Here is a 24751-nt window from a genome sequence, read left to right as displayed (position 1 = left end):
CCAGCCAACAGTTCAAAGTCAATGTTTTCCCGTATGCCTATTGATCAGAGAGAAAAACCCACCATGTATGACAGAGGTACATCACAGTATGTGGTTTATTTAGCAAATACTTTTATCCAAAGTGACTTACAGTTAGTTATGTGATCAATGCTGGAATCAAACTTGGAATCAAACCTGTTTAGCGGTGTGTTGTGTCTGTATTCTGATTGGTTGTCCTGTGTGCCCCCAGATCACCAAGGTGCCTCTGATTGGTCCTGGCTGTGAGCAGCAGTGGACGTGTAGTTCCTGCCTGCTGGCGCCGGGGTTTATGGGATGTGGCTGGTGTGAAGGCCGTTGCACCAGGTTGGCCCAGTGTCACCCAAGCTCCCTCTGGACCCAGGACTCCTGCCCTCCCATCATCACCATGGTAACTAGCCAGTTCAAGTTCAAAAAGCTTTATTGTCCATAAACACAACATTTCCTAATGGTATTACCCCACACCTTGATGTCCTACCTTCTGACCAAAACACTTGGACTGTTGTTGTTTGGGTCTTTATTGTGACAGTCCATACTGTGAGAACACTGGAACTGTTGTTTTGGTTTTTATTGTTACAGTCCATTCAGTGAGAACACTGAAACTGTTGTTTTGGTTTTTATTGTTACAGTCAATTCAGTGAGAACACTGGAACTGTTGTTTTGGTTTTTATTGTTACAGTCCATACTGTGAGAACACTGGAACTGTTGTTTTGGTTTTTATTGTTACAGTCCATACTGTGAGAACACTGGAACTGTTGTTTTGGTCTTTATTGTGACAGTCCATTCAGTGAGAACACTGGAACTGTTGTTTTGGTCTTTATTGTGACAGTCTACTACTGTTTAGAACACTGGAATTGTTGTTTGTTTTGGTCTTTATTGTGACAGTCCATACTGTGAGAAACACTGGAACTGTGTTGTTTTGGTTTTTATTGTGTACAGTCCATTCAGTGAGAACACTGGAACTGTTGTTTTGGTTTTTATTTTACAGTCAATTCAGTGAGAACACTGGAACTGTTGTTTTGGTTTTTATTGTTACAGTCCATACTGTGAGAACACTGGAACTGTTGTTGTTTTGGTTTTTATTGTTACAGTCCATACTGTGAGAACACTGGAACTGTTGTTTTGGTTTTTATTGTTACAGTCCATACTGTGAGAACACTGGAACTGTTGTTTTGGTCTTTATTGTGACAGTCCATTCAGTGAGAACACTGGAACTGTTGTTTTGGTCTTTATTGTGACAGTCTATACTGTGAGAACACTGGAACTGTTGTTTTGGTCTTTATTGTGACAGTCCATTCAGTGAGAACACTGGAACTGTTGTTTTGGTCTTTATTGTGACAGTCTATACTGTGAGAACACTGGATTGTTGTTGTTTTGGTCTTTATTGTGACAGTCTATACTGTGAGAACACTGGAACTGTTGTTGTTTTGGGTCTTTTATTGTGACAGTCCATTCAGTGAGACACTGGAACTTTTGTTGTTTTGGTCTTTATTGTTGACAGTCCATTACTGTGAGAACACTGGAATTTTGTTGTTTTGGTCTTTATTGGACAGTCTATACTGTGAGAACACTGGAATTGTTGTTGTTTTGGTCTTTATTTTACAGTCCATACTGTGAGAACACTGGAATTGTTGTTGTTTTGGTCTTTATTGTGACAGTCCATACTGTGAGAACACTGGAATTGTTGTTGTTTTGGTTTTATTGTGACAGTCCATACTGTGAGAACACTGGAATTGTTGTTTTTTGGTCTTTATTGTGACAGTCCATAGACTGTGAGAACACTGGAATTGTTGTTGTTTTGTTTTATTTGTGACAGTCCATACTGTGAGAACACTGGAATTGTTGTGTTTTGTTCTTTATTGTGACAGTCCATACTGGAGAACACTGGAATTGTTGTTGTTTTGTCTTTATTGTGACAGTCCATACTGTGAGAACACTGGAATTGTTGTTGTTTTGTTCTTTATTGTGACAGTCCATACTGTGAGAACACTGGAATGTTGTTGTTTTGTTCTTTATTGTGACAGTCTATACTGTGAGAAGACTGGAATTGTTGTGTTTTGTTCTTTATTGTGACAGTCCATACTGTGAGAACACTGGAATTGTTGTTATGGTTTTATTGTGACAGTCCATACTGTGAGAAACTGGAACTGTTGTTGTTTTGGTCTTTATTGTGACAGTCATCGTGGACGGTCGTTATTGTGAGTCCATACTGTGAGAAGACTGGAATTGTTGTTTTGGTCTTTATTGTGACAGTCCAATTGTGAGAACACTGGAATTGTTGTTATGGTCTTTATTGTGACAGTCCATACTGTGAGAACACTGGAATGTGTTGTTTTTGTTCTTTATTGTGACAGTCCATACTGTGAGAACACTGGAATTGTTGTTGTTATGTCTTTATTGTGACAGTCCATACTGTGAGAACACTGGAACTGTTGTTGTTTTGGTCTTTATTGTGACAGTCCATACTGTGAGAAACTGGAACTGTTGTTTTGGTTTTTATACAGTCATAGTGAGAACACTGGAACTGTGTTTTGGTTTTTTATTGTGACAGTCATACTGTGAGAAACACTGGAACTGTTGTTGTTTTGTCTTTATTGTGACAGTCCATACTGTGAGAACACTGGAACTGTTGTTTTGGTTTTATTGTTACAGTCCATACTGTGAGAACACTGGAACTGTTGTGTTTGGTCTTTATTGTGACAGTCCATTCAGTGAGAACACTGGAAACTGTTGTTTTGGTCTTTATTGTGACAGTCCATACTGTGAGAACACTGGAATTTGTTTTTTGGTCTTTATTGTGACAGTCCATTAGTGAGAACACTGGAGATGTTGTTTTTGGTCTTTATTGTGAACATCTATACTGTGAGAACACTGGAACTGTTGTTTTGGTTCTTTATTGTGACAGTCCTTCAGTGAGAACACTGGAACTTGTTGTTTTGGTCTTTATTGTGACAGTCATACTGTGAGAACACTGGAATTGTTGTTGTTTTGGCTTTATTGTGACAGTCTATACTGTGAGAACACTGGAACTGTTGTTGTTTTGGTCTTTAGTTACAGTCCATCAGTGAGAACACTGGAATTGTTGTTTTGGTCTTATTGTGACAGTCCATACTGTGAGAACACTGGAATTGTTTGTTTGGTCTTTATTGTGACAGTCCATTCAGTGAGAACACTGGAACTGTTTGTTTGGTCTTTATTGTGACAGTCTATACTGTGAGACACTGGAACTGTTGTTTTGGCTTATTGTTGACAGTCCGTTCAGTGAGAACACTGGAACTTGTTGTTTTGGTCTTTATTGTGACAGTCTATACTGTGAGAACACTGGAATTGTTGTTTTTTGGTCTTTATTGTGACAGTCTATACTGTGAGAACACTGGAACTGTTGTTGTTTTGTCTTTATTGTGACAGTCCATTCAGTGAGAACACTGGAATTGTTGTTGTTTTTGTTCTTTATTGTGACAGCCATACTGTGAGAAACACTGAATTTTGTTGTTTTGGTCTTTATTGTGACAGTCTATACTGTGAGAACACTGGAATTGTTGTTTGTTTGGTCTTTATTTACAGTCCATACTGTGAGAACACTGGAATGTTGTTGTTTTGGTCTTATTTTGACAGTCCATACTGTGAGAACACTGGAATTGTTGTTGTTTTGCTTTATTGTGACAGTCCATACTGTGAGAACACTGGAATTGTTGTTGTTGGTGTTCTTTATTGTGACAGTCCATACTGTGAGAACACTGGAATTGTTTTTTTTTTTGGTCTTTATTGTGACAGTCCATACTGTGAGAACACTGGAATTGTTGTTGTTTTGTTCTTTATTGTGACAGTCCATACTTGAGACAACCTGGAATTGTTGTGTTTGTTCTTTTGTGACAGTCCATACTGTGAGAACACTGGAACTGTTGTTGTTTTGTTCTTTATTGTGACAGTCCATACTTTGAGAACACTGGAATTGTTTGTTGTTTTGTTCTTTATTGTGACAGTCCATACTGTGAGAACACTGGAACTGTTGTTGTTTTGTTCTTTATTGTGACAGTCTATACTGTGAGAAGACTGGAATTGTTGTGTTTTTGTTCTTTATTGTGACAGTCCATACTGTGAGAACACTGGAATTGTTGTTATGGTATTTATTGTGGACAGTCCATACTGTGAGAAGACTGGAACTGTTGTTGTTTTGGTCTTTATTGTGACAGTCCATCCGTGAGAACACTGGAATTGTTGTTATGGTCTTTATTGTGACAGTCCTACTATTGAGAAGACTGGAACTGTTGTTGTTTTTGGTCTTTAATGTGACAGTCCATACTGTGAGAAAGACTGGAATTGTTGTTGTTTTGGTCTTTATTGTGACAGTCCATTGGTGAGAACACTGGAATTGTTGTTATGGTCTTTATTGTGACAGTCCATCCTGTGAGAACACTGGAATTGTTGTTGTTTTGTTCTTTATTGTGACAGTCCATACTTGAGAACACTGGAATTGTTGTTTGTTTGGTCTTTATTTGTGGACAGTCTATACTGTGAGAACACTGGAATGTTGTTTGTTTTGTCTTTATTGTGACAGTCCATACTGTGAGAAACTGAATTGTTGTTGTTTTGTCTTTATTGTGACAGTCCATACTGTGAGAACACTGGAATTTTGTTGTTTTGTTCTTTATATGTGACAGTCACACTGTGAGAACACTGGAATTGTTGTTGTTTTTGTTCTTTATTGTGACAGTCCATTCCGTGAGAACACTGGAATTGTTGTTGGTTTATATGTGACAGTCCATACTGTGAGAAGACTGGAATTGTTGTTGTTTTGTCTTTATTGTGACAGTCCATTTCATGAGAACACTGGAATTGTTGTTATGGTCTTTATTGTGACAGTCCATACTGTGAAACACTGGAATTGTTGTTGTTTTGTTCTTATTGTGACAGGCCATACTGTGAGAACACTGGAATTGTTGTTTGGTCTTTATTGTGACAGTCATACTGTGAGAAGACTGGAACTGTTTTTGTTTTGGTCTTTATTGTGACAGTCCATTCAGTGAGAACACTGGAATTGTTGTTGTTTTGGTCTTTATTGTGACAGTCCATACTGTGAGAACACTGGAATTGTTGTTATGGTCTTTATTGTGACAGTCCATACTGTGAGAAGACTGGAACTGTTGTTGTTTTGGTCTTTATTGTGACAGTCCATTCAGTGAGAACACTGGAATTGTTGTTGTTATGTTCTTTATTGTGACAGTCCATTCAGTGAGAACACTGGAATTGTTGTTATGGTCTTTATTTGTGACAGTCCATACTGTGACAAGTGTCTACATGGACAAAGACAAGCAGACAGTGACTAGTGTCATCTGAGGATATGTCTTATTGAATGTGTCATATACCCTTTGACAAGTACAAAGCTCCCACCAGTAACCTGGGTACATGCAAAGACTCAGCAGGGTTTGGCTGTGAAAAAGCCAGTCATGCTTTTACTGGAGAGTTTGTAAGAGACTCCTTCCTCTAGTGTTGTTTGAAGGATAGTTTTGAAGTTTGTTTGCCTGGTTGCCTGTCTTTTCTAGTGTCAGTTTTTTACACTTGTTTTTTAATACCAGCACCTGGATCTAGACAGGGTTTCTCTTTCTGTGTTGTTTGAAGGTTGTTTGAGGGTTGTTGTCTTTTTGGGTAGATCTCCCCAGCCAATGGCCCCTGGGAGGAGACACCAAGGTGACGGTGTGTGGGAGGAACTTTGGCTTCAACAAAGACAGAGAGGTTTGACCATACGCTCATCAGCCTGAACCTGGCCGGAGCACCATGTAAACTTCTGAAACGAGAGAGCAACAGTTACAGGTGAGAGGAGACGCACAGGGAGGGTTTGTGTGTGTGCACATGCATGATGTGTGTGTGTGTGTGTGTGTGTGTGTGGTGTGGTGTGTGTGTGTGTGTGTGTGTGTGTGTTGTGTGTGTGTGGTGTTGTGTGTGTGGTGTTGTGTGTGTGTGTTGTGTGTGTGTGTGTTGTGTGCATGATGGATGGGAGTACTGTATGTTCATGTGTTAGGATAAGGGTTAGAGGGTTAAACAGTTGAATGAAGAATGTTAAGGAAAGGGCGCCATGGAATGAGAACTCCAAGCGCCAAGGCGTTCCAGCATTCCTGACTCGCATTCTGCTCATGACTTCAATAAGTGTTACATTAGTGGGAGAATGGCTGCGTACAGAATTTCACTCTTCCTAGTCCAAGAGGCCATGCCAGATAGCAGCGTTTAACTCAAAGACCCTTGTGCCCCAAACATCCCCCATGTCATAATCAACTCATTGTATAGAAGATTGAAAAACACCCCCCTGAAAGATGGCTTCATTGTGTTTTATTGCTGCGTAGTAGCGATATCGTCAAATTAGGTTAAACTCTTGCTTACTCCAGCCAGAGTGAGCACACAAGTTTTGTTTTTAGCCTTCTTGGTCCTCTTTTGTGGGATAATTTTTTTGGGTTGAATTGTGTGTGTTTGTGTGTGTACACTTCTCTCTGTGTGTGCGTGTGTGTTTGTGTGTGTGTGTAGGTTGGTGTGTGCTCCAGTGTCTCCTGTGAACTCGTCTCAGGCTAGCAATGTGGTGAAGGTTCACAGTGGAAAGGAGATGGCCCAACAACAGGGCTTCACCTTCGTGGTAAGCACTAAATACTGTCTCCACTCACAATCACAATATGAACTCAGTGACAGTAGTCTTAACCCTGGTCCTGGAGAGCTACAATGTGTGCAGGCTTTGATTCTCCTTCTGTATCTCTCCAACCTCAGTTGGTGAACAATATCATAGACACTGTAGGTACAGTATGTCAGATGGTTGGACAGATTGATGTACAGTAGGCTTTTCCTGCAGTCAAATTACCAAATTGCCCTTTGCTGCAATTTATTATTATTATAATATATTTTTTCAACTTTTACACGTTTTTCCCCCCAACTTTGTGGTATCCAATTGGTAGTGACAGTCTTGTCTCATCGCTGCAACTCCCGTACGGACACGGAAGAGGAGAAGGTCGAGAGCCATGCATCCTTCGAAACACAACCCAACCAAGCCGCACTGCTTCTTGACACGAAGCAAGCCACACCAATGTGATGGAGGAAACACCGTACACCTGGCGACCGTGTCAGCGTGCATGCGCCCGGCCCACCACAGGAGTCGCTAGAGCGCGATGGGACAAGGACATCCCTGCCGGCCAAATCCTCCCCTAACCCACACAACGCTGGGGCAATTGTGTCTGGACTCGAACTAATTGTGTCGTCTGGACTCGAACCAAGATCTCTAGTGGCACAGCTAGCAAATGTGATGCAGTTCCTTAGACCACTGCACCACTCGGGAGAACCCCCCTTTGCTGCTATAACAGTCMCCACTCTTCTGGGAAGACTTTCCACTAGATGTTGGAACATTGCTGAGGGGATTTACTTCCATTCAGCCACAAGAGCATTAMTGAGTTCGGGCACTGATGTTGAGCGATTAGGCCTGGCTCGATGTCGGCGTTCCAATTCATCCCAAAGGGGTTGAGGTCAGGACTCTGTGCAGGCCAGTCACCGATCTCGACAAACCATTTCAATATGGACCTAGCTTTGTGCACGGGGGCATTGTCATGCTGAAACAGGAAAGGGCATTCCCCAAACTGTTGCCACACAGTTGGAAGCACAGCATCGTCTAGAATGTCATTGTACTCTGTAGCGTTAAGATTTCCCTTCACTGGAACTAAGGGCCCGAACCATGAAAAACAGCCCCAGACCATTATTCCTCCTCCATCAAACTTGGTGTTCTCCTGGCATCCGCCAAACCCAGATTTGCCCGTCGGACTGCCAGATGGTGAAACATGATCACGCCAGAGAACATGTTTGGCGGCGAGCTTTATAACACTCCAGCTGAAGCCTGGCATTGCGCATAGGGCTTGGCAGTATACGGTATTTTACGATATACCGGTATTGATGCACGGACCAGTTTGGGTTTTTACTTTACCTTCTATAACGGTATTTGAATGTTTGGTTTGTTAAATGGGATACGCTGTGTGTAACGTCCATTTTTGTAGTTTACTTCGCTACTTGAGTCAGCTCTCCCCCACTCTCTCTCCATGCCGCTTTCCACACATACCTAGCCCCGCACCCTGTCACTCAATTTGTTGTTCCTCGACCAGGAAACACTTGCGTTCAGTCTGCCTGGTCAATGCAGCACATGCAACAATGTTGATGACAACGATGCTGTTTTCACTTTGCTTCTTCATATAAATCCACAAGCATTCTATGATTACACTATTAGTTTATGTTTATTACATCTGCAAACAGCTATTTTGTATTTTCTTAGCAAGTTGGGCCTAAATCTTGTTCGCCGCTAACGCTAATTTCTAATGCTGATTGCTAATAGCTAATGCTAATCACTAGCTAGCTAATAAATGTACTGAGTCAGAGCAAACATAATTAGCTATACAGCCTGATAATACCAGTGATGGTGTAGACCTAAATCAGCATGTTGTTTGTGCCACAGTAGCGTTTAAATTAATGAGGAATACACAAAGCAAGAATTAAGTAGCTAAGAGAAAACATTAAATGAAGCCAAAGGTTAGAGGGTCACCTAGGAAACACTTATCAACACTTTGGTTCCTACCCTGTCACAATAACTTCTCCCTGGCATTTTCATTCGTTGTCATGTCAAACAATACTGTATTCAAAGTGCCCACTATTAAATTCTAACTATAGAATTAGAATAATCATTATATTTCCATGATTCCAACAGTTCACCCAAAAGTTTTGCTCTAAATCGCTAGGCCAAATCGCAATTGCAATATTTGATAAAAAATAAGTCCTAGATTGTTTGCCCATATCGTGCAGCTCTACGTGGCAGTGTTGAAATTATCTCCAATGAGTGCAGGAAATGTAGAAATTATTTTGGGTTMAAGTTGAATTGAACAGTATAAAACAGCCAGATTGGAGAAAGACCCATTGAAATTACTTGGAATGTATGTGTAGCCACTCTAGGGTCACGTACCTTTATTGTTCAAAAACATAAAATACCGTCATACCATCCATTTTTTTTTTTAATAGCGTGATACGATATTTTTCCCATATCGCCCAGCCCTAATTGCACGTGGTGATCTTAGGCTTGTGTGTCCATGGAAACCCATTTCATAAAGCTCCTGACAAACAGTTATTGTGCTGACATTGCTTCCAGAGGCAGGTTGGAACTTGGTAGTGAGTGTTGCAACTGAGGACAGACGATTTTTACACGCTACACGATTCAGCACTCGGCTGTCCTGTGAGCTTGTGTGGCCTACCACGTCGCGGCTGAGCCGTTGTTGCTCCTAGACGTTTCCACTTCACAATAACAGCACTTACAGTTGACCGGGCAGACAGAGCCACATTGAAAGTCACTGAACCCTTGAGTAAGACCATTCTACTGCCAATGTTTGTCTATGGAGATTGCATGGCTGTGTGCTCGATGTTATACACCTGTCAGCAACGGGTGTGGCTGAAATAGCCCTATTGTATATAAAGTATAATATTGGGACACAAACTCAAAATTGAATACATTTCAACTCTATATCTGACATGGTACAGGTGTCTTCTTTTTTTTAAGCCCATAACCATGTGTGTGAGGTGTATATTTTTGTTTCAAAGTAGATTTATTTAAGACTACCAAGTATCACTGTGTGTGACCCTGATTCAGCCCACTGCAGTAAAAGGTTATTAACTTCTCTGGGATATGTGGGACGCTAACGTCCCACTTGGCCAAAAGCCAGTAAAAATGCAGAGCGCCAAATTCAAATAAATTACTATAAAAATCCAACTTTCATGAAATCACACATGAAAGACACCAAATTAAAGCTACACTTGTTGTGAATCCAGCCAACATGTCTGATTTCAAAAAGGATTTACGGCGAAACCACACCAAACGATTATGTTAGGTCAGTACATAGCCACAGAAAAACACAGCCATTTTTCCAGCCAAAGAGAGGAGTAACAAAAAGCAGAAATAGAGATAAAATGAATCACTAACCTTTGATGATCTTCATCAGATGACATTCATAGGACTTCGTTACAGCATACGATGTATGTTTTGTTGGTAAAGTTCATATTTATATCTCAAAAATCTGAGTTTAGGCGGGACGCTACTGTCTCACTTGGCCAAAAGCCAGAGAATTGCAGAGCGCATATTCAAATAAATTACTATAAAAATCAAACTTTCATTAAATCACACATAGAAGATACCAAATTAAAGCTACACTGGTTGTGAATCCAGCAACATGTCACAATTCAAATAGGCTTTTCGGCGAAAAGCAAACGATGCTATTATTGAGTTAGCACCATTGTAACAAAGAGAGATACGCATATTCAACCCTGCAGGCGCGACACAAAACACAGAAAATTAAATAATATAATTCATGCCTTACCTTTGACGAGCTTCTGTTGTTGGCACTCCATATATGTCCCATAAACATCACAAATTGGTCCTTTTGTTCGATTAATTCCGTCGATATATATCCAAAATGCTCATTTATTTGGCGCGTTTGATCAGAAAAACACCGGTTCCCAACTCGTGAACATGACTACAAAATATCTCAAAAGTTACCTGTAAACTTTGCCAAAACATTTCAAACTACTTTTGTAATACAACTTTAGGTATTTTTTTACGTAAATAATCGAATAAAATTGAAGACAGGACGATCTGTGTTCAATATAGGATTTAAAACAATCTGTAGCATGCTTTCTGGTCACGCGCCTCTATCTAACAGTACAACACCTCAAGTGACCCTGATTCAAAATGGCAGTACTTCTTCATTACCAAAGGAAAAACCCTCAACTAATTCTAAAGACTGTTGACATCCAGTGGAAGTGGTAGGAACTGCAGAAGGTCAATTAGAAATCTGTATCCCAATGAAAATTCATTCGAAAAGAGAAAGAAATCTGAATGGTTTGTCCTCTGGGTTTCGCCTGCTTAAGTAAGTTCTGTTATACTCACAGACATGTTCAACAGTTTTAGAAACTTCAGAGTGTTTTCTATCCAGATCTACTAACAATATGCATATCTTATCTTTCTGGGGATGAGTAGCTGGCAGTTGAATTTGGGTATGTCTTTTCATCCAAACATGACAATGCTGCCCCCTATCCTAGAGAAAGTTTTAACTGACTGATTTGCAAACATAACTGTAGTTGTGGTTGTTGTTGTGGGTTGTAGTTAGTTGTGTTGTTGTGGTTGTTGTGGTTTTGAAGTAATTCATCTCCTTCCTCTCTCCTCTAGAACCCAGTGATCAGAGAGATCTCCCCTGTGTTTGGTCCTAAGTTAGGAGGAACCATGCTCACCATCAGAGGTCTTTTCTTAGACAGCGGAAACACCAGACAGGTCACTGTGGGAAACGCCACCTGTGAAATCCTCAGGTGAGGCCCTAATGTTTTTGCTTCGAGTAAAAATGCTAGTGTGTATATGTACAATATACTGTACACTGGGTTTAATAGGTCTGGTTTTGAGGTTAACTCTAGACCGAGTCGAAACCCGGAGTCCGGGAGCACCCCCTCCCGCCACCAGTAAAAAAGCTGAATAGCATAGCTAGCATAGCGTCACAAAGTAATAGTAGTCATCTAAATATCATTCATCACAAGTCCAAGATACCAGATGAAAGATCCACTTCTTGTGAATCCAGCAAATCATTTCTGATTTTTAAAATGTTTTACAGGGAAGACACAATATGTAAATCTATTAGCTAACCACGTTAGCAAAAGACACCATTTTTCTTTGTCCACCATTTTTTCTCTCCACCAGTACGTATCACCAATTCGGCCAAATAAAGATATTGATAGCCACTAACAAGAAAAACCTCATCAGATGACAGTCTGATAACATATTTATTGTATAGGATAGTTTTTGTTAGAAAAATGTGCATATTTCAGGTAGAAATCATAGTTTACAATTGCACCCACCATCACAACTCGACTAGAATAAATACAGAGAGCAACGTGTATTACCAATTTACTCATCATAAAACATTTCATAAAAATAGACAAAGCATAGCAATGGAAAGACACAGATCTTGTGAATTCAGACATATTTCAGATTTTCTAAGCGTTTTACAACGAAAAACACAATAAATCGTTATATTAGCATACCACATGTGCAAACGTTACCCCAGCATGAATCCAAGGCAAGGGGAGCGATAACGTTATGATCACCAAAATATATTAATTTTTTCACTAACCTTCTCAGAATTCTTCCGATGACAGTCCTGTAACATCATATTACAACATACATATAGAGTTTGTTCGAAAATGTGCATATTTAGCCAACAAAAAACGTGGTTATACAATGAGAATAGTAGCAAAACTCGCCTGAAAATGTCGGGCGCTATATTTGAGAGTGATCTAGTCTAATCGATAGCTAATCATAAACTTGACTAAAAAAATACAGGGTTGACAGGAATCGAAAGACAAATTAGTTCTTAATGCAATCGCTGACTTACATTTGTAAAATTATCCTTACTGGTGCAATACCGGGTCCGCCAAGCGAAGCTACACATAAACAAAATGGCGACATATGCGTTTAAAATGTTAAAACAGAACAGCGATTTATCATATAAAATAGTTCTTACTGTGAGCTGTTCTCCATCAGTATCTTGGGCAATGTATCCTTTCTTGGGTCTAATCGTCTTTTGGTCGAAAGATGTCCTCTTGTCCCGTCGAAATGGCCAATAACGTTCGGTATGTACAGGAAACGTGCCCAGCTCATGGAAGGGTGTCACAATAAATGCCTCAAAATCGCACTAAACGGATATAAATTGCTATAAAACGGTTTAAATTAACTACCTTATGATGTTTTTAACACCTATAACAAGTAAAAACATGACCGGCGATATATTACTGGCTAAACCAAGGCTTGGAAGAGGTCGGTCCAACGTCCTTCTCGCGTCGAGCGCAGGGTCCAAAGGAAAGCTACTTCCGGTCTTTTGTGTTTTATACGGGCCCTGATTGCGCAATCGACTCCATTCAAATTGTCACCACTTACTGACATCTAGAGGAAGGTGTAGGCAGTGTTTGTATCCTCATAGCATTCACAGGGACATTAAACTGACCTGGGACCAGAGGCAAGATTTCTGAAATCTCACTCCCTGTCAGGAAAAGTGCTGTAGATAGAGTTCTGTTCCACCTCAGAGACATATTCCAACGGTTATAAAGACTAGAGAGTGTTTTCTATCCATAATAACAATAATATGCATATTGTACGAGCAAGAATTGACTACTAGGCAGTTTAATTTGGCAATGTCAAAAAAAATAAAGTGCTAACATTACCCCCTATTGACAAAAGGTTTTAACATTAGCGTCGAGTCTAGAGCTGATGTGAACATTATCATATGTGATGAATGGTGTGTGAAAATGTGTGTGTTCTCCAATATGCTGATGTGTATTCTGTCTCTTTCTCCAGAGTATCAGGTACTATGCTGATGTGCAGGACCCCTCCCCAGTCGGCCCCATCCCGCCAGGCGGTGTATATGAGGGTGGACTCTGTGGTCCGGGAGGCTCCTGTACTCTTCACCTACAACGAAGACCCTCTCATCTCCTCCATCCATCCCACACGATCCTTTATCAGGTCTGTTCCCCTATCCAATACTACCCCAATACTAACCTTAACCCTCTCATCCCCTCCATCCAGCCCAAACAATCCTAAATCAGGTACTTTTTATGAGTCAGTCAGCCAGTCCGTCAGCCAGTCAYTCAGTCAGTTAGTTAGTCTGTAAATGGTGATGAATTCTAACTTCCACACCACATGAGGAAGGCAGGGAAAGAGATTAACCGTTATTATCCATAGGAAGAGGTTCCATACTGTATAGGATACAGGTGTCAGAGAAGAAATGATGGAGAGCAGGGGGGAGATTATGAAAACAGACAAGTCACAGGCAGAAATAACAGGAAGCAGTGTGTGGAGTGTATAAAGGAGAAGAGAAAGTGAGAAAGATATTCACAGAGGATAAGTGGGCGAAGAGGGACACATTAGCACTAGGCTTTATGACTGGAAGTAGCATGAGGGAGGTGATGACATGGGGCGCTAGTGGCGGATAACGTTTATGGCCAGGACAGCCGGTTTCCCCGTTAAAATCACAATGCATCTTTATGCATTGCTCTTACAGGCAGTTAGTGTCTAATAACCAACAGCCGTTTTACCCCATAGAGATCCCATTGTATCATTATTCATGGCTACTATCTCACTATCTCTGTGTCCCCAATAGTGGAGGCAGCACGGTGGTGGCCCAGGGCTTCTACCTTCACTCTACTCTCCAGCCTCAGATGGTGCTCATCCCCACAGCCCAGGAAGGCAAGGTCTTCACTGTGGTGAGTGTCTTATTTAACCTTTATTGAACTAGGATTGAGGTTTAGCAAGACCTCTTTCCCGTTGAGTGTCTGTCTGTCTGTCGGTCGAGACAACCAACTGGAGATCTGCCTGCCRGTGCAAAAACYAAATACCTCCAGGCCCCGTCACACACACTATGTGGCTGGTATTGTCGTTAAGGCCCCTGAAAAGAGGAGAAAATAAGTTCAATAATAGGGGGAACAGAGATAGATAGATTTGTATAACTTGAGGGGAAAGGAAATGGAAAACCCACGCTTCAAATGTGATGGAGTCATCACTTCTGAGTCACACAGTAATGTTACAGTAGCTAACCTGGAGTATAATCTGGCTTCAATCTGGGTGATTCTCTTTGTCTGCATGGATTCCAAATGGCACCTTAATAGGCCCTGGTCAAAAGTAGTGCACTACGTAGGGAATAGGGTTCAATAGGGCCCTGGTTAAAAGTAGTGCACTACGGAGGGAATAGGGTTCAATAGGGCCCTGGTTAAAAGTAGTGCACTACGTAGGGAATAGGGTTCAATAGGGCCCTGGTTAAAAGTAGTGCACTACGTAGGGAATAGGGTTCAATAGGGCCCTGGTTAAAAGTAGTGCACTACGTTGGGAATAGTTTGGCATTTGAGACACAGACATGGTTTATTATCTTGCTTCAATCTCTTCAATCTGGATTGATTCTCCTTATTCTAGGAAAGCTATGGTACGTACACGTGTATTTGGGTGATGTCACGGTTGCCATGGTTACCATGGCACTAAAGAACGCCTGATCTGACTCTAAGTTCGTTCCACTTTTATAAGGAACCCTGATAACTATCTGGAAGCTCAGGTTTCATTGCAGTTGTTTTTTAAATGTTAGCCCCTGCTTTGAAAAAAGAGAAGAAAGATTAAGGACTGGTACACCTTAGTGTTGGGGGTTGGTAATGTGTTGGGGGTGGGGTCGGAGTTGGACCACATTGTAAAGTGTTATTCAATGAACCACAACAAATACTCATTTACACACAAGTGGCCTCTATCTGATGTTGGGTGGCTTGTTTTTGGGAAGAGGGGAGGGGAACAGGACAGGTAGTACTTTGTTATCTTGCAACGTGAGGCATACTCTGGCAGGTTTAGTCATGACCCCCGTAAGGCGTCAGTTCGGACAGTTCGTTCATACAGTATATTATGACCACGTTTTGTAACGTTTTTTTTCGTTTTGGACTTTGGCTGTTTGGGCACACTACATTTTTTCTCGAGGCAAGTCGAAGTCAGTAGCCGAAGTCTCAGTGATGAAGTGTATACTGGCTACGGCGTCTCAAAATGGACAAACAGTACTATTGCTGCTTTTTTATCATTTTTTAAGCGAGGATCTTTTAGAGGAGTATGGGAGCACACTCGTTCACCCGAACTGAATCATGCTGACGCCTTTAGGAGACAGTTACACACATCCTGTTCTAGCACTGTATCTCCAATCTCAGCCAAACAACAAAATCCCTTACCTCCAACTACCCTGAGCTGTATCAGCTACAACCAACCCCCACTCCTGATACACACACACACACACACACACACACACACACACACACACACACACACACACACACACACACACACACACACACACACACACACACACACAACAGCTCGCCTTTCAGTTTCCCTTTCACTGACCCCCTCCTGGTGTGGCCTGTGATTAGGTTAGAAAGTGCTCTATACGGCCCCAGGGAGGGACAGAATCAGCACTGAGAGACAACAGGAGAGAAGGGATGCGAGGGGGATGAGGGATGAGGAAGGGAGGGGGGTGATATTCCTGTTAAGTTTATGATTTGAAAGTTGAATCCATGAAGATTTGGAATGTATAATGATTAGAATGTCAGCCCATGTTCCAAATAGACTTGAATAAAAATGTGATGTGTTGTCGCTTGCTATAGACCACCTTCTGCCCCCAGCTGTGCCCTGGACAACATATGTGAATTGATTGCCCCCCATCCATCTTCAGAGCTCGTGCTGTTAGGTGACCTAAACCGGGACATGCWTAACACCCCGGCCATCCTACAATCTAAYCTTGATGCCCTCAATCTCACACAAATTATCAATGAACCTACCAGGTACAACCTCAAATCCGTAAACACGGGTACCCTCATAGATATCATCCTAACCAACCTGCCCTCCAAATACACCTCTGCTGTCTTCAACCGGGATCTCAGCGGTCACTGCCTCATTGTCTGCGTCCGTAATAGGACTGCGGRCAAACGACCACCCCTCATCACTGTCAAACGCTCCCTAAAACACTTCATTGAGCAGGCCTTTCTAATCGACCTGGCCGGGGTATCCTGGAAGGATACTGACCTGATGCTGTCAGTAGAGGATGCCTGGTTATTCTTTAAAAGTGCTTTCCTCACCATCTTAAATAAGCATGCCCCATTCAAATAATTTAGAACCAGGAACAGATATTGCCTTTGGTTCACTCCAGACCTGGCTTCCCTTGAACAGCATAAAAACATCCTGTGGCGTATTGCATTTGCATCAAATAGCCCCCGCGATATGCAACTTTTCAGGGAAGTTAGGAACCAATATACACAGGCAGTTAGGAAAGCAAATGCTAGCTTTTTCAAACAGAAATTTGCATCCTGTAGGACAAACTCCAAAAAGTTCTGGGACACTGTAAAGTCCATGGAGAATAAGAGCACCTCCTCCCAGCTGCCCACTGCACTGAGGCTAGGAAACACTGTCACCACCGATAAATCCACGATAATTGAGAATTTCAACAAGCATTTCTCTACGGCTGGCCATGCTTTCCACCTGGCTACCCCTACCCGGTCAACAGCCCTGCACCCCCCACAGCAAATTTCCCAAGCCTCCCCCATTTCTCCTTCACCCAAATCCAGATAGCTGATGTTCTGAAAGAGCTGCAAAATCTGGACCCCTACAAATCAGCCGGGCAGACAATGTGGACCCTCTCTTTCTAAAATGATCTGCCGAAATCGTTGCAACCCCTATTACTAGCCTGTTCAACCTCTCTTTCGTATCGTCTGAGATCCCTAAGGTCTTCGAAAGCCAAGTTAACAAACATATCACCAACCATTTTGAATCACACCGTACCTTCTCTGATATGCAATCTGGTGTCCGAGCTGGTCATGGGTGCACCTCAGCCACGCTCAAGGTCCTAAATGATATCATAACCGCCATCGATAAAAGACAATACTGTGCAGCTGTATTCATCGACCTGGCCAAGGCTTTCGACTCTGTCAATCACCACATTCTTATCGGCACACTTAACAGCCTTGGTTTCTCAAATGACTGCCTCGCCTGGTTCACCAACTACTTCTCAGATAGAGTTCAGTGTGTCAAATCGGAGGGCCTGTTGTCCGGACCTCTGGCAGTCTCTATGGGGGTGCCGCAGAGTTAAATTCTCGGGCCGACTCTTTTCTCTGTATACATCAATGATGTCGCACTTGCTGCTGGTGATTCTCTGATCCACCTCTACGCTGATGACACCATTCTGCATACTTCTGGCCGTTCTTTGGACACTGTGTTAACTAACCTCCAGACGAGCTTCAATGCCATACAACTCTCCTTCCGTGGCCTCAAACGGCTCTTAAATGCAAGTAAAACTAAATGGATGCTCTTCAACCGATCGCTGCCCGCACCTGCCCGCCCGTCCAGCATCACTACTCTGGACGGCTCTGACTTAGAATATGTGGACAACTACAAATACCTAGGTGTCTGGTTAGACTGTAAACTCTCCTTCCAGACTCACATTAAGCATCTCCAATCCAAAGTTAAATCTAGAATCGGCTTCCTATTTCGCAACAAAGCATCCTTCACTCTGTTGCCAAACATACCCTCGTAAAACTGACTATCCTACCGATCCTTGACTTCGGCGATGTCATTTACAAAATAGCCTCCAACACTCTACTCAGCAAATTGGATACAGTCTATTACAGTGCCATCCGTTTTGTCACCAAAGCCCCATATACTACCCACCACTGCGACCATCCAACTACCTCCTCCCTATACTGTTATTTATTTATTTAGCTCCTTTGCACCCGAGTATGTCTTCTTGCACATTCATCTTCTGCACATCGATCGCTCCAGTGTTTAATTGCTATATTGTAATTATTTCGCCACTATGGCCTATTTATTGCCTTACCTTCCTTATCCTACCTCATTGGCACACACTGTATATAGACTTTTCCTACTGTATTATTGACGATATGTTTGTTTATCCCATGTGTAACTCTGTGTTGTTGTTTGTGTCACACTGCTTTGCTTTATCTTCGCCAGGTCGCAGTTGTAAATGAGAACTTGTTCTCAACTAGCCTACCTGGTTAAATAAWMGTGAAYWAAAAATATATGAAGCATTTTTTTTCTCCACCTTTATTTAACCAGGTAGGCTAGTTGAGAACAAGTTCTCATTTGCAACTGCGACCTGGCCAAGATAAAGCATAGCAGTGTGAACAGACAACAACACAGAGTTACACATGAAAGTAAAAAAAACAATCAATAACATAGTAGGAAAAAAAAAAGAGATCTATATACAATGTGTGCAAAAGGCATAGGAGGTAGGCAATAAATAGGCCATAGGAGCGAATAATTACAATTTAGCAGATTAACACTGGATAAATCATCAGATGATCATGTGCAAGTAGAGATACTGGTGTGCAAAAGAGCAGAAAAGTAAATAAATAAAAACAGTATGGGATGAGGTAGGTAAAATTGGGTAGGCTATATACGATGGACTATGTACAGCTGCAGCGATCGGTTAGCTGCTCAGAAGCAGATGTTTAAAGTTGTTGAGGAGATAAAAGTCTCCAACTTCAGAGATTTTTGCAATCGTTTCAGTCGCAGACAGCAGAGAACTGGAGGAAAGGCGGCCAAATTAGGTTTTGGCTTTAGGGATGATCAGTGAGATACACCTGCTGGAGCGCGTGCTACGGGTGGGTGTTGCCATCGTGACCAGTGAACTGAGATAAGGCGGCGCTTTACCTAGCATAGCCTTGTAGATGACCTGGAGCAAGGAGTCTGACGACAAACATGTAGCGAGGGCCAGCCGACTAGAGCATACAGGTCGCAGTGGTGGGTGTATAAGGTGCTTTAGTAACAAAACGGATGGCACTGTGAAAACTGCATCCAGTTTGCTGAGTAGAGTATGGAAGCTATTTGTAGATGACATCGCCGAAGTCGAGGTTCGGTAGGATAGTCAGTTTACTAGGGTAAATTTGGCGGCGTGAGTGAAGGAGGCTTTGTTGCGAAATAGAAAGCCGACTCTAGATTTGATTTTGGATTGGAGATGTTTGATATGAGTCTGGAAGGAGAGTTTGCAGTCTAGCCATTCTCTAGGAAGAGACAGGATGAGTTCAAGCAGGAAGCATTCTCTAGAAGAGACAGGATGAGTTGAAGCATTCTCTAGTAAGAGACAGGATAAGTTGAAGCATTCTCTAGTAAGAGACAGGATGAGTTGAAGCATTCTCTAGGAAGAGACAGGATGACGTTGAAGCATTCTCTAGGAAGAGACAGGATGAGTTACAGAAGCATTCTCTAGGAGAGACAGGATGAGTTGAAGCATTCTCTAGAAGAGACAGGATAAGTTGAAGCATTCTCTATAAGAGACAGGAATGAGTTGAAACATTCTCTAGAAGAGACAGGATGAGTTGAGCATTCTCTAGAGAAGAGACAGGATGAGTTGAAGCATTCTCTAGGAAGAGACAGGATGAGTTGAAGCATTCTCTAGGAAGAGACAGGATGAGTTGAAGCATTCTCTAGGAGAGACAGATGAGTTGAAGCATTCTCTAGGAAGAGACAGGATGAGTTGAAGCATTCTCTAGGAGAGACAGGATGAGTTAAGCATTCTCTAGAAGAGACAGGATGAGTTGAAGCATTCTCTAGAAGAGACAGAATGGTTGAAGCATTCTCTAGGAGAAAGACAGGATGAGTTGACATTCTCATGGAAAGACAGATGAGTTAAGCATTCTCTGGAAGACAGGATGAGTTAAGCATTTTAAGAGAGATGAGTAAGCATTCTCTTAGAACAGATAGGAGTTCTAAGGAAGGACAGGAGAGTTGAACATTCTCTAGTAAAGACAGGATGAGTTGAAGCATTCTCTAGAAGAGACAGGATATGAAGCATTCTCTGAGAGACAGGATGAGTTGAAGCATTCTCTAGGAGAGACAGGATGAGTTGAAGCATTCTCTAGGAAAGACAGGATGATTGAATTCTCTAGAAGACAGATAGTAGATTCTTAGAAGAGACAGGAGAGTTGAAGCATTCTCTAGGAAGAGACAGGATGAGTTAAGCATTCTCTAGGGAGAGACAGGATGAGTTGAACATTCTCTAGAAGAGACAGGAAGAGTTGAAGCATCTCAGGTAAAACAGGTATGAGTTGAAGCATTCTCTAGGAGAGACAGGATGAGTTGAAGCATTCTCTAGTAAGAGGCAGATGACAGTTGAAGCATTCTCTAGGGAAGACAGGATGATTGAAGCATTCTCTAGGAAGAGACAGGATGAGTTGAAGCATTCTCTAGAAGAGACAGGATGAGTTAAGCATTCTCTAGAAGAGACGAAGAAGCATTCTCTAGGAAGAGACAGGATGAGTTGAGCATTCAGTAAGAGACAGGATAGTGAAGCATTCTCAGGAAGAGACAGGATGATTGAAGCATTCTCTAAGAAAGACAGGCAATGAGTTGAAGCATTCTCTAGGAGAGAACAGGATGAGTTGAAGCATTCTCTAGGGGAAGACAGGATGAGTTGAAGCATTCTCTAGGAAGAGACAGGATGAGTTGAAGCATTCTCTAGGAGAGACAGGATGAGTTGAAGCATTCTCTAGAAGAGCAGATGATTGAAGCATTCATCTGAAGACAGGATGAGTTGAAGCATTCTCTAGAGAGACAGGATGAGTTGAAGCATTCTCTAGAAGAGACAGGAAGAGGAAGCATCTCTAGGGAGAACAGGATGAGTTGAAGCATTCTCTAGGAGAGACAGGATGAGTTGAAGCATTCTCTAGGAGAGACAGATAGTTGAACATTCTCTAGGAAGAGACAGGATTAGTTGAAGCATTCTCTAGGAAGAGACAGGATGAGTTGAAGCATTCTCTAGGAAGGACATATGAGGTGAAGCATTCTCTAGGAAAGAGACAGGATGAGTTGAAGCATTCTCTAGGAAGAGACAGGATGAGTTGAAGCATTCTCTAGGGAGAGACAGGATGAGTTGAAGCATTCTCTAGGAAGAGACAGGATGAGTTGAAGCATTCTCTAGGAAGAGACAGGATGAGTTGAAGCATTCTCTAGGAAGAGACAGGATGAGTTGAAGCATTCTCTAGGAAGACAGGATGAGTTGAAGCATTCTCTAGGAGAGACGGATGAGTTGAAGCATTCTCTAGAAGAGACAGGATGAGTTTGAAGCATTCTCTAGGGAGAGACAGGATGAGTTGAAGCATTCTCTAGGAAGAACCAGGATGAGTTGAAGCATTCTCTAGAGAGACAGAGATGAGTTGAAGCATTCTCTAGGAGAGACAGGATGAGTTGAAAGCATTCTCAGAGAGACAGGAGAGGAAGCATTCTTCAGAAGAACAGTATAGAGTTGAGCATATCCTCTAGGAACAGGATGATTAACATATCTAAGAGCAAGATGACGTGAGCTCTAGGGAGACAAGAGTGAGCATTCCTAAGGAAGCAGGATGAGTTGAAGCATTCTCTAGGAAGAGACAGGATGAGTTGAAGCATTCTCTAGGGAGAGACAGGATGAGTTGAAGCATTATCTAGGAAGAGACAGTATAAGGAACATTATTGTTTTGACCCACAACATGAGGGGTGCTGTAGAAGAGGGTGGGAGAGAAAGTCCCTGGATATATGAATGCATTATATTATTTGCACATTTTAAATGTTATACTATATTTTTCTTAACGCTAATAATATAATATTTTCAACGTTGTTATTCTCTTGAAATGTTTTGTGTTTTTAATGTTTACTGTTAATGTCTGGTTGTTGTTGTCTTTGTTTTGTTTAATTAGCTTATTGTTTATTGTTTATTTCACTTGCTTTGGCCCCTTTGAATTGAATTGAATTGAAAGAGAGAGTGAGAGAAAGAGAGAGGGAGAGAATGAGAGAGGGAGAGAAATAGAGAGGGAGAGAAAGAGAGATGGAGAGAAAGAGAGAGGGAGAGAAAGAGAGAGGGAGAGAAAGAGAGAGGGCGAGAAAGAGAGAGGGCGAGAAAGAGAGAGGGAGAGAGAGAGAAAGAGAGAGGGAGAGAGAGAGAGGGAGAGAAAGAGAGGGAGAGAAAGAGAGATATATGAATGGCAGAGCAGTAATCTGAGCAGAGTCTGTCATCATCCTCCACCACATCAGCTCTGTGTTTGTTCAGTAGTAAAGAAAGGGAAAGAAAAGTGGTCTGTGTTCAGGTTCATCTCCTGATGGTGGGAAGCCTGACTGACTGCACAGACCACTGGCTGATGTTTAACATCAGTAAAGTCATGTGGTTGGAATAGGAATCAATCCGCATATACAGTATAAACATACCGTACACTGAGTGTACAAAACATTAAGAACACCTTCCTAATATCATTTGTCGGGGGCTTGGATTCTACATGGTGTCTAAAGTGTTCCACAGGGATGCTGGCCCATGTTGACTCCTATGCTTCCTACAGTTGTTTCAAGTTGGCTGGATGTCCTTTGAGTGGTGGACCATTCTTGATACACACGGGAAACTGTTAAGTGTGAAAAACCCAGCAGCGTTGCAGTTCCAAGGCACTTCAATCCTTTGTCTTGCCCATTTACGCTGTGAATGGCACACATACACAATCCATGTCTCAATTGTCTCAAGGCTTAAAAATCCTTCTTTAACCTGTCTCTTCCCCTTCATCTAAACCAATTGAAGTGGATTAAACAGGTGACATCAATAAGGGATCATAGCTTTCACCTGGATTTACCTGGTCAGTCTAGGTCATGGAAAGCAGTTGTTCTTAATGTTTTGCTAACTCACTGTATGCATGGAGCATGTCAAGCACACACACATATGCACACAGTAGCTTGCACGGATGCACACACACTCACATGCATACACACACACACACACACACTCTCTTTTTCTTGAGCCTCTTCCCATTGCCTTCATACCAACCAGGTCTAGAAGAGAAGAAACACAACCCTTCCATAGAACCACAGTGAGACTTGAGGGAAAGAGGTCAGAGCAGAATAAAAAAAACTTCCAGCATTGACTTGATATGTGATTCTCAGATCTGAAGTAAAGCCGAGGCTCAAGCAATCTCAGCTTTCACACAAACATGAAAGGAAGGTTTTATTTAATTTTATGATCCGCAGGGAAAAGCTGGCATGGTCAAAAGCCAAAGGGGACCAGGAAAAAAGAGGGATAGAGCCATAGATCAGAGTTAGTGTGAATTTTCACATTAGTACAACCGGGGGCCAACCACACGCAGTACAGGGGGGCCAGGGAGCCAAGTGAGATGCCAGGGGGTTGTGTGTGGAGTTGTTGATAGGGCAGTGGAGGTTTCGGTCTGTCAGAGATTTTGTTTTACTAGAGGATTCACTAGACTAGCCAAACACCTGTTGTAAGGATTCATAGATGAAGTTGGTCCATGTCAAGACATCCGAGACCTAGGTCTGGTCTGGTTTGATCTGGTCTGGTCTGATCTGATCTGGTCTGGTCTGGTCTGCCTTTCCCATCTCTTACCCTCTCAGCAGCATGTCCAATGCCCAGCCTGAGGGAAGGCCTGAGGGGTCAAGTGCGAGGCCTCTTTCCCTTCCCCTTCCTGGCCCCATGGCTACAGTCATCTGTGTTAGCTATCTGACTGTCTAAGCCAGGTTGCTATGGGGGTCACCAACTGTCACCATACATTAGCATAGCATACACTTTCCTTCTTAGTACCAGTCCTTAGCCTGTACAGTTGGTATCTTAGAAGGCAGCTTTGTTTGACTCTCTCTGGGACTGTGGATAGAGGCTCCACCATCTCTATGGTCTCCATCTTGAGAGTACTGGGTTGCCGGTTCACACATAATCACAGCCAACTACTCACCCCGACTCTTTCGCTACAATATCTACGCCCTATTATTCACAGCCGCTCTGCTCCCAACCCACGGTCATTCAGACAGTCTACCCACACTGCTCAAACGAGAAGAGACATTWATGAAACAATGAATCTTTGCCATATAGTGAGTTGTGACTGACTGAGGTTTCCCACAATTCACAGGATATGTGTCTAACCTCTCCAGGTCCAGGGTACCATTTTAACCTCTAGTAGCCTGTTTAGTTGCTACATGTAGTAGGCCTGTTTAGTTGCTCCCTCTAGTAGCCTGTTTAGTTGCTACCTCTAGCAGGCCTGTTTAGTTGCTCCCTGTAGGACTGTTTAGTTGCTCACTGTAGGCCTGTTTAGTTACTCCCTCTAGTAGCCTGTTTAGTTGCTCCCTCTAGCAGACCTGTTTAGTTGCTCCCTCTAG

General features: G+C 42.2%; 1 protein-coding gene across 1 annotated transcript in view; it reads left to right on the top strand.

Annotated features, from left to right (window-relative positions):
- LOC111961046 (hepatocyte growth factor receptor-like) overlaps positions 1-24751 on the top strand; it is a 118788-nt gene that overhangs the window by 51336 nt on the left and 42701 nt on the right. The window contains 7 exon segments of the mRNA XM_070439877.1: positions 230-417; positions 5676-5736; positions 5738-5826; positions 6532-6637; positions 11237-11373; positions 13409-13573; positions 14211-14313. Coding sequence (XP_070295978.1) covers positions 230-417; positions 5676-5736; positions 5738-5826; positions 6532-6637; positions 11237-11373; positions 13409-13573; positions 14211-14313 — 849 coding nt within the window.

The sequence above is a fragment of the Salvelinus sp. IW2-2015 genome, linkage group LG4q.1:29 (assembly GCF_002910315.2).
Source record: "Salvelinus sp. IW2-2015 linkage group LG4q.1:29, ASM291031v2, whole genome shotgun sequence".
NCBI classification, from domain to species: domain Eukaryota; kingdom Metazoa; phylum Chordata; class Actinopteri; order Salmoniformes; family Salmonidae; genus Salvelinus; species Salvelinus sp. IW2-2015.
The sequence above is the reverse complement of the archived record's forward strand: the minus strand, read 5'-3'. Positions and strand labels throughout refer to the sequence as shown.